This window comes from Malassezia vespertilionis, chromosome 1, assembly GCF_029542925.1.
Source record: "Malassezia vespertilionis chromosome 1, complete sequence".
NCBI lineage: Eukaryota > Fungi > Basidiomycota > Malasseziomycetes > Malasseziales > Malasseziaceae > Malassezia > Malassezia vespertilionis.
The window spans coordinates 933,597-946,729 of NC_079247.1; the positions used below are offsets into that span (position 1 = coordinate 933,597).

The following is a 13,133-nucleotide window of genomic DNA, read 5'->3' on the forward strand; positions in this document are numbered from 1 at the left end:
AATGTGAAAATGTACATAGTCGCTACGCTTCGTGCTGCCGTCGCCGTTGGCGCTGCGCCTCTTGTTGCACGAGTGTTTTGGCATAGGGGTGTTCCAGGACCCGTGGCATACTGCCGATCGGCTTGCCAGACTCGCGCAGACGCTCCCAATTTTTCGCAAGGCCAAGAATCGCATCGCGGCGCAGACTGAGCGCATCGGACCGCAGCTCCTCTGCTTGTGGGTACAACGTCAAGATCGCCAAGAAAAGCGGCATGGCGACATACGCATGCAAGAGTGGTGACGAAGGGCATTGTCCTGGCTCACGCACTTGGGTCCAATCGCGACGCACCCATCGGATTCGGGGGGTTTCGCCGCGCGCCGTATCGTGCTCAAAGCCCATCGCGCGCTCCTCATCTGCAAGGTTGTAGCGTGCTATAAGCTCGAGCCAGTACTGGAACGTGTACGGTGACGCTCGGGGAATGTGCGGAGGAAGGATCGGCACTTGCAACATCGCTACTGCCTCGTCTGCCTCTACCTCCTCGTCGGCGTTCGTCGGCAGCGGTGGAGATGCGGTGGCAGGAGCCTGTGAAGTCGACCGCTCACGCCTGCGCTGCCGCACAAGAACAAAACATTGGACAAGCGTAAAGAGACACAGGCCAGCGACTACAACCTGCGCGTGCAGTTTCGGTGCTTCTGCGACGAGAAGCACGGCGACAAATGCAACACGCAGGCTGAGCCAAAAGAGCGTGTCCCAAATGCCCCAAAGGTCGCGTAAGATCTCCACCAGCTCTGCTGTAAGCGAGCGCCATGGCAACACGGCGTGGCGCGACTGTGCATATACAAGTGCATCGCTTGCCACTTGTTTCCATTGATTCACATCGTGCAGGCGCGCCAATGCAAGCATGACATCGTTAAGAAACACCATGCGTTCTTCAATGATGCGGCTGATGTCGGCGGTGGATTGTGGCGCAGGTTCGTGATACGTGCGCCGCACGTAAGAAAGCCCATCGATCTCGACCGGGTCGTAGTGGAATACGCCACGGGCTGGGGCCGTGGGCTGCTCTTGCCAACGCCTGCATACCAACTGCAATGGCATCCATTGCATCACAGTTCTCTCTGCAAAGTCGACCGATGCGGTTCGCAGCACTCGGTCGGCCATACCTTGCTCCGCACCGGCCCAATCAAAAGAAAATGGCGCCACGAGGCGCGGCGCAGTTTTTCCGTGCTTTGGCCGGAGCTGCTTTTCGTAGTAGTGTGTGTAGCACTGGAATGTAATATACAAGGTATGCGCGAGCGGCTCGAGCTCTGCATCGTGCAGCTGCTCGACAAACGAGACAAGTCTGTTGCGCTCGCCTGGCGCACGCGGCGGTGCGGAAAAATGGCTAGAAGCCGCGACGGGTGTGGATATGGGCACATGCGTTCTATCGTGAGCAGATTCGCCAGGAGCAGACGCCAAATGTGCCGCATGTTCGGAAACCACGGCGGGCGCTGTTTCTGTGGCGGGCGCTGCCGCTTCCTCTGCGGCGTTCTTGCTGAGCGCGCCCGGGCGGATGGCAGCATGTGCCAGCACTCTACCGGACGCTTCCGCCTCTAGCGTCTCGATCAATACGTCATCCTCGAGGAGGCGGCCGCGGTGAATGAGGCGCACGCCTTGCGGATCTAGCACTTCTGTCCACAGCCGCGGCAGCGCCAGCTTTACTTGGGCAATTGTATACCGCTTCGGGGTATGTATAGACCGCACGTGGTCATCGCCCACACACCGAATATCCAGACAGACACACTCCGACGCCTCTTCTTCGTCCACCAGGTGAATTTCACGCAACATGGTGGCACCGCGCAACCAGCGCAGGCTGACCACGTGGGCAGTGTCTCGCCCGCCGCGCAACCTCCACACGCCACGATGAATGTGTTTGAGGTGCGCATCTAGCATGCTGACCGCAGGAACAACGCCTGTACACGACCAACCAAGAGCGTGAGAATTATGAGAATATGGCGACATTATTCAGCTTGATTTCGTGCATGGACTATTTGGAGCGTGCGTACGTGCGCGGCGCAATTACCGAGGAAGCATACACACCCACTTGCCTGCGTCTGCTTGCGCAGTACAAGACGGCGATCAAATTGGTCGCAGATCCCACCAAGCCGCATCCGTTCCGTTTTGTGGATGTGGACGCATTTATGGCACAATTTAATGTGCGTGTTACCATGCATACTTAACCCCAGATGGATTGCTCAGCGGCGGCGCATCGACTTGCGCTCGGCATCCCAGCCACCGTCGAGCACGCAGGCGCAGACACGACGAACGCAGCGTTTTCGACGCATGCTCAGCGCGTTGCGGAAACGACGCAGAATTTTATAACATTGATGGACGCACTCAAGCTGCGGATGCGGGCAAAAGACCAGCTGCACCCGTTGTTTAGCGATTTGCTGAGCGTGTATACCAAAGTCGGTGCGGAAGAAGAGGGGCGGGCAAAGCTGCTGCAGTGGTGCGTGTGCTACTACAAGACTTACCACAGGCTGATTTCGCTAAACAAGCTCAGCGCAAGTGCCGAGGTGGACGAAGAGCAAGCGCGCGAAGTGCGTTGAAAGAGAAAACTAATTTCAGATGTTATTTGATGTAGAGCAGGCGTATGCAACATGGTTCAAGAGCTTACGGGAATGATCTACGACACAGGGAATAGGGAGCCTAGCACAAGGCCCACAACCGGGAGGATGAGGTTGTCGTTTTGCTCCGACACACCTTCGACAAACGCGAGCAGCAAGGATATAATGGTCATGTTCGCCACGTTAAACGGCTCGACCATGCGCAGAATGCGTAAGAGAAACATGGAGCTCAAGACACTGATGAAAAACGCAGCAGTGCCTTCGATCGTCTTGGCAGACATCGGCCAGTGATAGCGGCCGTACTGCCGCCCGACGATGGAAGCACAAGCGTCGCCCACTCCCAGGATAATCGTGCCGAGCTGCAGCAAGAGTGGTGAGCGCGCCTCGGTCCAGATTCCTGCGGCGCACCCGGCAAGCAGGTAGAGATGGCTGACAATGACCAGCCCAGTATCCTTCGAGTCCAGAAACTGGCTCAGCAAAAAGTGTAGGCTGGCCCCAACAGGATACACTGCACAGTAACGAAGGTACTCGAGGAATAAAAAAAGAGAAAATGCAGAGTTGTAGCCAAGCGCCATGAACGCTGGATCCCATGCAGTTGCAGGCACAAACAAGAATGTGGCAAGCATGTGGAAGAACTTGCGCCGCCCGTTGACGCTCACTGTCAACGTTGGACCGAGCGCCGTCTCTTCTTCTGGGTCCGTGTGTGGGTCTGCAAATTGAGACGCTGCGAGTGTGCTTGCAAGCTCCGAGGCCGTCAACGTGCTGCGGCTTTTAGCTTTCGCTTTCTTGTTTTGCGCACGCCGCTTGACGAGTGCAGGAATCTGGTCGCCCACCGTGGCAAACTGCCAGACGCGGTTGACCATCAGCTGCAAAGAAAGCAGCGCAATATTACACAGTGTACCCCAGTAAAGCAGTAGCGCAGGGCGAGACCACAGGTAGGGCCCTTCCAGCATGAACCGCGCCAAGTAAATCCACGGATTCTTTCTCCCTAGCACCCACGATACCCAAGGACTGATCGTGCCAAAAACAAGTACAGCCGCGATAACGAAAAAGCCAAGCGCGAGCAGACGGCGGTGCATGTTGCGCTTGTCTGGCCAGCGCAGGCGATGTGTAGGCCGCTGAGCCAGCACGCGGGAGAGTGCGAGGACAGGGCTGAGCAGGAGGCCAATAAGGGCAATTCCAATAATCAGCGCGTGCTGGAAGGCCATCAGCGCCGTGGGCGCACGCGCGACACTCAAATCGTACATACTTGGTCGCTGTGCGAGTTTGTAGGCCGTGACGCTGAATGCTTCAGAAAGCAGCGGTGTCAAAAGCGAGCTGGCAATTCCCAGCTCACCTATGGTAAAGTTTTGGCGCGCGACGCGCGTGAAAACGTACACGACACATTGGAAGAGAAACGTATCGGCACTCGTCTTCCATACGCTCAAGTCGCCGTAGAGAATCGTGGGGTAGCCCAGTGCGCCCAAGCTCCATTTTGCAACGCCGATCCCGATAGAAACGCAAAGTGCGAAGGTAAGAAAGAAGGCAAACTGCTTGGCTTTGGACAAGCTCTCTACAGTAAAATGCCGCCCGTGTGTCTTGTTTCTGCGGGGGTGCCATGCCGAGGCACACACATGAATTCCAATGACTGTGCCATACAAAACGACTTTGTCCATCAACACACGGCGCGTCCAAGCGATCCACACAGGATCGCGCCACTGATAAGGATCGCCAAGAGGCAAATACTTGACGCGCCAGGCACCCGGCGTATCCAAGCCCATCAATGCGGGCGCCAAAGGACCTGGTTGTGCGGCCATTGCGTCGAGCATCATCAGACTCACGAGGATCGGCGCAAGCAGCAAGGCATACAGCCCGTCGGACATGACTGACTTTCGAAGGTACTGCACGCGTGTAGCCCACAGTATATAGGGAGCGCCCCAATGCGTCGCAAAGCAAACCGCGCAAAACATGGCGAGAAGGAGCAGCTCGGGTATTTTGGCGTGGATGAGCGTGTTCCCGCTTCGGTACATTTTGTACACAACTGCTGCAACCAGTGCAAAAAAAAATACCGCTTCTAATATCCCGCCGAGCCGCGAGACGCTCTTTGGTGTATGCATATTCATGTCTTCGGACGCAACGCCATCGACAGACATCGTCGTCTTGGCCAGTGGGTTCGGCTGCCGTTTGGGAAATGGCCTCCGCGGCTCCATGGGGCGTGTATTCTGGACTACAGAGGCGCGCCGCTTTGTTCGGCGCACGCGCGAGGCATGAGCGTCCGGCGAAGGCACAGTACTTGCCTCGCCATCGCTGCCGCTCCCATCGAATGCACCATCCCACGCACGTAGCTCCGTGCCAGACCCATACAACGCATTGGTAGATGCAGCAAAAGATGTATTCGCTATATTTTCCTTTCGTCGCGCGTGCAAATGTTGCTGCATGGATCCCGGTACAGCAACGCGGTTTGAGGAGGGAGTCGCCGGGTGGAGGCGCACTAATTTAGCTATGTCACGTGGCTCCTCTTAGAAGCGCGGTCGTTTGGGCGTTCGCTCGTCGAGTGTGCTGGGGTTAGGCGCGCATATGACGTACGTAGATGCGCGGGCGTAGCCACTAGGCGCCGCGTCCCAACCAGCAGGATTATCGTGATCTTTGTAGCGCCGCTCATAGGCGGCATCGCGGTCGCGGTAGCTATCGCGTGGTCGGTAGCCGCCGTCGCGATCGCGCATGCTTGGGCGGTTGTGCGGAGCGTCATGATCGCGGCTGAATCCACCGCTGGCGCCACCGCGGAAACCGCCACTGCCGCCGCCACGGCCACGGAAGCTGCTGCCGCCGCCACGGAAGCTGCCGCGCGCGCCGCCAAAGCTGCCGCCGCGCCCACCGCGCATACCGTGCCCAGATGTGTCCGCGGTGGGCCCAGTCTTGGACCTGCGCGAGCCGCCACCGAGACCGCCACCGAGGCGTTTTGGTTTCCAATCCTTTACTGTGCGCCCACGCTCGACATCGACCATGATCCTGCGATCATCCAGTCGAAGTCCCTCTGCACGCGAGTACGCCGTGCGCATATCGCGCTCGCGCTCAAAAAGAATAAAGGCATATCCACGGCTCTTCCCATCGCGATCGTGCACGATTGAAATATGCGCGATCGGGCCGTACCGATCGAACTCGCGGCGCAAGTCTGTCTCGGTGGTATGGTACGGCTGTGGTAAGTAGGATGCGGCACACGTACTAGACGAGATATAAATAGCGTTTTAAATGGGTCGCCCACAGCATGGGTATCGTTTTTGGGGTTGTCTGGGATGAGCAAGCCAATAAACCTACATTCTGCAAGCATTCGTTTTTGCGTCGCAACGCGCTTTTGCATGCGCGCATCGCGCCGCATCTCCGTCTGTGTAACGATCGCATGCGTATATGGCGCGCCATCAGCGTCTTCCGTCGCCTCGCCCTTGTCGACCAGGTCGCGGCGCGCGCGTTCCAAGAAGGCTGCAACACCTTCGAGAGGCTGTGCGCTGCGGTTCCGTGCGTCGCGCGCACGCCTGGGCGGCGCATGTGGATCCCAGTCTTCAACACCGCTTCGAAAGTGCTCAAACGGGGGCCGCGGCAAAAACAGCCGCAGCATCGGCGGGGGCAGCAGATGTGTCATCGTCGTACAATGCAGGCCGCCGCCGTCGAGGAAGAAGTGAAGTTCGGCCGAGAAGTGATCGGTCCGCGCGGCCAGCCGCGCGACGCGCCGTGCTGGTCGACTTGCAGCGTCGACATGGCATCGCAAGGGACGGGGTACGACCTGTCTGCGAGTACCTACTCGCCTGACGGCCGTATTTTTCAAATTGAATATGCTGCGAAAGCAGTTGAGAATGCAGGGACAGCAATCGCGGTGCGCACAAAAGACGGTGTCGTGTTTGGCGTAGAGAATCTAATCCACTCCAAGCTGTTGGTCCCTGGCTCCAACAAGCGCGTGTACACGGTGGACAGCCATATTGGAATGGTACGCTATTTCTCTTACACTTACCCCAGATCTCGGCGGGTCTTACCGCGGACGGCAAGCATCTCGCAGGCCGCGCAAAAGAGGAGGCGACGAATTATTACGACACCTATAAGCACAAGGCACCCGTTCGGGTACGTTTTTCCAGCGCTTCTCACCCACAGAATGTTGCTGAGCGCACCGCATTCTATGTCCAAGCGTTCACGCTCTACTCCTCCGTGCGTCCGTTTGGCGCCGCTTCGATCGTTGGCGGCGTCGACGAGGAGCGCGGGCCGCAATTATACGTGATTGAGCCTTCGGGCGTCTTTTTGGGCTACCACGGGTGTGCGGTTGGCAAAGGTAAGCAGTTTGCCAAGACGGAAATTGAAAAACTTGCGCTCGACGAGCTCAGCATGACGCAAGCGGCCGAGGAAGTCGCGAAAATCATTTACAAAGCACATGACGACGCTAAAGACAAAGACTTTGAGCTGGAGCTTTCTTGGGTCGGTCCCGCGTCGGACATGAAGCACAGACCCGTGCCCGCACAGATCAAAGAAGAGGCCGTGCGCAAGGCACTCGCGGCACTCGACGAAGAGATGGAAGACTAGCGGAGATAGCGTCATTTACAATATACGATTCGTATCGGCATTGCGCGCCCTGCGTGGCGCAATAAACCAGCATGTGCTGTGCGTAATCGTAACAAACACACACACGGCGAGTTGCGTCGCAAGCAGCGCAAGCTGCATGAGCGCCTTGAGAAGCACCTCGGTACTGTGCAGCAGTACCGCCGGGAGTGCCAGGTGAAGCAGATCCAGCTGCTTTTGCCACTGGCGGTGCGTGCGCAGCAGTGGCGCCATGCACCACGGAAGCGCATTCTCGTCACTATACCTGCACCCGATGCTTAAAATGTGCACCATAGATACAAGCACAAATCGCGGCAAGAGGAGCAAAACCGGATTAGGTCGCGTATCGTGCGGCTCTGCTCTGCCGCTGCGTGCTTCTTTGGCGTGAAAGGCGGAGAGGACAAATCCATGGGCGAGCGATACGCGTACCAAACGCATGCTCGCCGTTGTGGGCGCGCGTCGGCACAAAAGCGGCGCATGAAATGTGAGTGAAATGGCAAGATGAAAAGCAAAAGGGCGCGCGCTGTTCACGGGCCCTTGCCAGGTGGGGAGCGATGCCGGCGCGCGGGAGCGTGGGGTTTGGCGCACTGTATAGGAAAGCTCGCACGGCGCCCGCGGCGCTTGCAGCGACCACTGGTCTGCGGCGCCAGGGACGCCGCGCAACCTACTTCCAGCATCTTCAATCTGCGCTTGCAGCGTCTGCATAAGGCTGTCCATCGCGTAGCGTTTATCGTAGTGCGTTGCGTTTTGAAAAGCAACGCGGCGCATCCGCGCCTCATGTCGTAGCACTTGCAGCGAGCTCTGTTTATGCAAGCGCTGTTCGTCAAAATATACATGCCGCGATTCGATGCTGTGATCACTTTCCGTGTCCGACACTGCGCACTCATCAATGCCCACCGGCGTCGGAATGGCGCGTACGGCTGGCGGGCTCGGCAGCGGTGTCTCCATCGAAAGGGTGGTCGCAGATACACTCCGGCACACTGGGTCGCCTTTGCGGCGCGCATCATTGTCTAGCGATGCAAGAAGATGGTCCAAGGCAGTTCGCGGTACGAGCGCATCGGCGCTGACCGAGTGTGACAAGTCCCCGCGGGTCGAGCGGGGCGGGCTCCCGTGCATGTAGACAACGCGCGAGAATCCAGAACCCGATGCCGGTATGGCTGGGTCCGGTACACTCTCTTGCGATACGACGCTTGTATCCGAGGTGGAGTGCGTTGCACTTGGGGTGCGTGTCGAAGACGCGGCAGTTACCTCGGGACACACCACGGACGAGAGCAGTCCGGATGGAGGCCGGAAAAGCCGGTTCCCCTTGTACCGTCGCGGGCCGTTGCCCTTCTCCTTGCCCGGCATGCGTGCCGCTAGAGAAGAAAAATAGGGCTCTACAGGTCGATGCCCGATGGATGTAGCGTCCGGGTATGCACAGTGGCGCAATCTTGGATGAAAGTGGGCAATGTGGAGGTTTGAGTGCGTAGGATTCGTGGAATCGCTGCATGCTACTATGTACGTGCAGCATCGTGCGCTGTGTCACGAGGTGGCACGGAGGGCTCCCCTGCACGGCCGGTAGGTTGCGCGGCCTCTGCAGTGTGTGGTGTGTGCAACGCTGGCGAGCTCAAGCCCTCGTTCGGCACGACACCTGTCCATTCCCATACACGAACCCATTCGCCATGCCACTGCGCTTGCCGCGCGCGTACATTCGCATTTTGCTCGACCACACGCGTGACATGTGCCCACAGCTTCCGGCGCGCTGCACTGCTCAGCTCATCCTCCAGCACGGCATCACGCAGGTGCGCGACAGGAAGCCCGAGTGGAAGTTGTGGCGACGCTGCGTGCTGCTGTGCCTGGGCGCAGAGCTCGGCGCACACTTGGCGTGCGTATGCAGCGACGTGCACGGCCAGCACACGCGACTCGCGCACACGGCGCACAATGTAAAGAGTAGCTAGCACAAGCACGATAGTAATTAGGACGCGCAGCTTGCTGCGCCACACAAGCGCAAAGATGTACAGGCGGATGCGACATCGCAGCGGCATAGAGGCGCGGTGTGTGGCAAGCCAGTGCGTACCGCGGGCGCTTGTAATTGCAACAATCTCGGCGGGCGCATGCTCTAGGAGGCCGTCCAGCGCAAGGTCCCATAGAGTGGAAAAGAGCGTCGCATCCACGTCGTCCACGGTGCGCGCTTCCAGCTCGGCCCGCACGGTCGCGGTGGGAACGGCAAACTTACCGAGCGCATGCTCAGGAACGTGCCGCAGCGGCGCAGCGAGACCGCAACGGACGCTCCCGTGCCATTGCGCAAGGTACTCTACGATGCCCGCTGAAAGCTCGGAGGCAAGAACGAGCTTGTAGGTATCGGGGACACATTGTGCGGGCCGCCATGTGAGTGGAACAAGTGCCGAGACAACGGGGATACGCGATACGGCTGCATCAGCAACTGTGTAGTCTGCACTTGTACACGATGTGACGTGGCCGTTGGCACAAACGCCGTGCGTTGGGCAGGGCGTGCAGGGTGGTGCGAGCGGAACAATTCCATGCGGCGTGGCGGCAGAGGTGTTTGTATCGCAGTAGCCTATCGTGCGTGATCGATAGCAGTACCAGATCCAGTAGCATGCAGAGGCCCACAATATCCAGCGGAGTGCGGCGGTGCGCCAGTGCGGTGGAAAGACACGCGAGCGTTGCTTTGGCGTGGATATGGGTGCTGTATGGGGCTCGGTGCCTGTGCCGGGCAGCACTTGGGTGTGTGTACCTTTGGGCACAGTCGCACGCGCTGAAGAATGCGTTTGCAATGCTTGGAAGGGATTCTCCTCTGCAAACCGGATCGAAGGCGTGGGCGAGTCCTGCGAGTCCTGCGAGTTTTGCGCCGCCGACGTGCGCATGCCAGGCGAGCCAAACGCAAGCTGCGGGCGTGATCGCTTGCGCAGAGACGATGGCGTACTTGTAGGTGTATCCTCGCGCGGCCCTGGGACTTGCACACGCTTTGCTCTTGGTCGATCGGGCGTTGCTTGCTGCTGAAGAATGGGGCGCACATGCGAGTCAAACAAGTCAACTAGTGCGGCTTTACGGGCTCCACTCGGCACAGCCACACGGTGCTCCTGCAGCAATGCACGCAACTCTGGCACACGGAGCGTCGCAGCGTCTATGGACGCATCGATCCGCGGCATCCTTCGCACGCAGTGTGGAGGCAAAAGCAAGCCACGCCGCGACCTGAAACGATGTGGAGTGTACGATGTGGGCTACGCTCGGCGCTGCTCGCACCATACTACATAATGCTCTGCGGTGGGACGCCCCAAGACGCTCAATGCATTGCGGGCATTGCTCTTGTGCTCGAACGGCGTGCGTTTGCGCACATCCTCCCGCGCATGGTGCGTCTTTTCAGTGGACGGCGTTGCAAAGTCTGCAGGTACACACAAGTTCCGCACGCGTGCAGAGAAGCGCATGCACATGCGCACACACACATTGCGGTCGTGCATACCGCTAGATGATTGCATATCGTACAGATGGCCCGCATCCGTAAGGCGGATTTGCTCAACAGTGCTGCGGTTGTGCGCAACGAGCCATACGTGGTACGTAGCAAGGCACAGCACGGGTATCATGCAAACAGTGCCGATCCAAAACAAAGCAATGCTGGCGGGGCTTGTCTTGACTGCATGTACAAAGCCGCTGGGTGCGCGCGGATCAGAAGGGGCCGCGAGGTAATACAAGTGCACGATGCTGCCTGCGACGCCTGTGCCACACATGCAAAACATGTGGCACAGCATCGCGCAGAAAGTCGTGTAGTTGCGCTGCCCTACACACACGTTCAGAAACGCGCAGTGGTGATCGAGTTTGTACACGCATGTATTGCACGCACGGCAATGGCTGCAGCGGGGCGGTCGATACAGCTTGCACACCGTGCACCATTTCCCTTCGATGGTGGTCGTAAGGCCCAGCGATGCTGCGCCGCCATCGTCTACGCGGGTAAGAGTATACGAAGCATTTTTGTGCTGCACCTGCGGCGGCTCGATGCCGAACGGGGCCTGCACGGGCGAATCGAGCTCAGGGTACGGGTCCAGCCCGCGTGGGAGGATACCAGGATCACGAAACGTGGTAACAAGCATACATGCGAGCATATTCACATAGAAATAGGCCACAAGCAGCACGGGCGCGGGGCTGACGCTCCGCCACAGGTACTTGGCCTCGAACCCGAACCATACGGCCGGCACACCGGCAAGCAGTACTAGGCACAGAATAAAAATATACGGCGCATCCTTCGCTATGCGGATCTTGCCACGGCACAGAATCCAAAACGATTGCACGTACTCGTTGTCTGTGTGCATCGTTCGCCGCGCTACCGGGCCATGCACGTAAAGCCAAACTCGGCCCACCCGTTGCGCGCGATTTCCCTCCACAAAACCTCCACAGCGCTGCGTGCCCGCCGCCGATGGCCAGGATCGCGTGCGCAGCCATGGCGCGAAGGTGCGCACGTCGCCCTTTGCGGCATGCATAGATCAATGTCTCTGCGCGCACGCCTCTTATGCCACCAAGCTGTATACTTCCATGTAATCGCACAGCCAGCTGCACACTCTAGGGCCGAAGGTGCACTGTCGCGCACACTAGGCATGGAAGACAAGCGCGCTAGCCCGCTGCGGCGGCAGATATTTTGCCATAGTGCGCGTCGCAAAGGCATGCCAAAGAGAAGACTGCACACATAGGCGATGCACAGACTCGTGCAGTTGGTGGCCGCCTATTTTCTGTCGCCATACGCACTCGCAGCGGTGCATCGCATAGCATGGTATTGCTGTGGAACCTATTGTGTTACATGGGCACATTGCGTGTGTCCTCATCCCATTGCGCCATAATTGAAGCAGGTGTTCGCTGGTGTATTGTGCGCGGTCGGTTTCGCGTGTGCTCTTCAGCAAGCGCTGCGCCAAGAAATGCATCATCGGGCGCTGAGTCGCGGATGGGCGGGGGCATGGCACGGGAGGCGTATTCCTCCATAAATGTACATAGCGCCACAAGCGCACTTCCGTCCAAGGCTTGCAGCATTGGCCGTCCCTGTCCAACTGAGATCGCTATCCAGTAATCCCATAGCGGCTCACCAGGGGCCATTGTACAAGGGAAACCGTACTGGTCCATGCACCGCGCGCGGATCGCCGCACAGACCGACTTGTCGCGCTCGTCCTTGCGCGCAAAGCTGGACTCAGGCTGGAGTACATGTCGAGCTTGATAAAATTGCGCGGCATAGTACTGGAGTGCCATGCACAAGTCCGTGCTTGGCATACGCACATCATCCAGTGGGTCAAAGACCCAGCCATATTCGCCGTGCTTGTACAAGGACTCGTCTCGCTCGGACCATCGAACAAGTCGCGGAAGAATGTGCGTCAAGTCTCCAGGATACTCGGGCGTGGGAGATGGGGAATGGCACGAGTGCTCGGCCTCGGCATCTGTGTTGCCCAACTCTTTGCGCGCGACGAGTGCCATGGCGCGGCGCTTTGTGCCGCGGTCCGTGCGAAGCGATGTGCTGCGCTGGGATGCCGCAGTAAAGCGTTCCATATCGCGGCCCACAAGTGCAAAACGCGCCTGCATAGGGCCACGCTGTGTTTGCCGCTGGACTTCCCAGTACGGAGACTGGCGTTCCAACGCCCCTGCAACAATTCGTTGCTCACGCACACGCTGCGTGTCTGCGCAGATATCGTCGGATGAGAAAGCATCGTTCCGCAGCACCATTGCATGCATGGACGTCTCGGACGCAGGTGCGCCGACCGGTGCACTCTCGCCGCCTTCCTCGCTTGACGAAAGGAACACGCCGAGGCCCAAATCCGACGCACAACCAAGATGGGCAGGTAGATAACGCGAGCCGTACATGCCGCGACATATACCCAGCTTGCCCGGCTTCGGTGCTGCGTCATGCGCACTCAACGTGGACCAGCGCAGCGCAGCGACATCCCACGCAGTGCTGTGCCGTTTCGTGGCCATCCAAGTGGAGGGGTGCAGAAAAAGGGAAACCTGCGGCGCACATGCCCGAG

General features: G+C 58.7%; 9 protein-coding genes across 9 annotated transcripts; 2 read left to right on the top strand and 7 right to left on the bottom strand.

Annotated features, from left to right (window-relative positions):
- Positions 1 to 22: 22 nt before the first annotated feature.
- On the bottom strand, positions 23 to 1,804 carry MVES1_000537 (uncharacterized protein; the record flags this gene model as incomplete). Its single annotated transcript, XM_056205395.1, has 1 exon — positions 23 to 1,804. The coding sequence occupies one exon, from the start codon at positions 1,802 to 1,804 to the stop codon at positions 23 to 25; it is 1,782 nt and encodes a 593-aa protein (XP_056061370.1).
- A 75-nt stretch (positions 1,805 to 1,879) lies between these two features.
- VPS28 (Vacuolar protein-sorting-associated protein 28) lies at positions 1,880 to 2,565 on the top strand (the record flags this gene model as incomplete). The annotated part of the gene is made up of 4 exons (XM_056205396.1): positions 1,880 to 1,894; positions 1,921 to 2,176; positions 2,216 to 2,465; positions 2,496 to 2,565. 4 exons carry the CDS (start codon positions 1,880 to 1,882, stop codon positions 2,563 to 2,565), a joined length of 591 nt encoding a protein of 196 aa, XP_056061371.1.
- A 77-nt stretch (positions 2,566 to 2,642) lies between these two features.
- SEC59 (dolichol kinase) lies at positions 2,643 to 5,000 on the bottom strand (the record flags this gene model as incomplete). Its single annotated transcript, XM_056205397.1, has 1 exon — positions 2,643 to 5,000. The coding sequence occupies one exon, from the start codon at positions 4,998 to 5,000 to the stop codon at positions 2,643 to 2,645; it is 2,358 nt and encodes a 785-aa protein (XP_056061372.1).
- An 81-nt stretch (positions 5,001 to 5,081) lies between these two features.
- MVES1_000540 (uncharacterized protein) lies at positions 5,082 to 6,199 on the bottom strand (the record flags this gene model as incomplete). The annotated part of the gene is made up of 3 exons (XM_056205398.1): positions 5,082 to 5,756; positions 5,786 to 5,850; positions 5,878 to 6,199. 3 exons carry the CDS (start codon positions 6,197 to 6,199, stop codon positions 5,082 to 5,084), a joined length of 1,062 nt encoding a protein of 353 aa, XP_056061373.1.
- Positions 6,200 to 6,313: 114 nt separating this feature from the next.
- On the top strand, positions 6,314 to 7,125 carry PRE10 (proteasome endopeptidase complex; the record flags this gene model as incomplete). Its single annotated transcript, XM_056205399.1, has 3 exons — positions 6,314 to 6,541; positions 6,571 to 6,672; positions 6,703 to 7,125. The coding sequence occupies 3 exons, from the start codon at positions 6,314 to 6,316 to the stop codon at positions 7,123 to 7,125; spliced, it is 753 nt and encodes a 250-aa protein (XP_056061374.1).
- A 15-nt stretch (positions 7,126 to 7,140) lies between these two features.
- MVES1_000542 (uncharacterized protein) lies at positions 7,141 to 8,487 on the bottom strand (the record flags this gene model as incomplete). The annotated part of the gene is made up of 1 exon (XM_056205400.1): positions 7,141 to 8,487. One exon carries the CDS (start codon positions 8,485 to 8,487, stop codon positions 7,141 to 7,143), a length of 1,347 nt encoding a protein of 448 aa, XP_056061375.1.
- A 146-nt stretch (positions 8,488 to 8,633) lies between these two features.
- Positions 8,634 to 10,289, bottom strand: MVES1_000543 (uncharacterized protein; the record flags this gene model as incomplete). Its single annotated transcript, XM_056205401.1, has 1 exon — positions 8,634 to 10,289. One exon carries the CDS (start codon positions 10,287 to 10,289, stop codon positions 8,634 to 8,636), a length of 1,656 nt encoding a protein of 551 aa, XP_056061376.1.
- Positions 10,290 to 10,361: 72 nt separating this feature from the next.
- On the bottom strand, positions 10,362 to 11,444 carry ERF2 (protein S-acyltransferase; the record flags this gene model as incomplete). The annotated part of the gene is made up of 1 exon (XM_056205402.1): positions 10,362 to 11,444. The coding sequence occupies one exon, from the start codon at positions 11,442 to 11,444 to the stop codon at positions 10,362 to 10,364; it is 1,083 nt and encodes a 360-aa protein (XP_056061377.1).
- A 478-nt stretch (positions 11,445 to 11,922) lies between these two features.
- Positions 11,923 to 13,083, bottom strand: MVES1_000545 (uncharacterized protein; the record flags this gene model as incomplete). The annotated part of the gene is made up of 1 exon (XM_056205403.1): positions 11,923 to 13,083. The coding sequence occupies one exon, from the start codon at positions 13,081 to 13,083 to the stop codon at positions 11,923 to 11,925; it is 1,161 nt and encodes a 386-aa protein (XP_056061378.1).
- Positions 13,084 to 13,133: the final 50 nt, after the last annotated feature.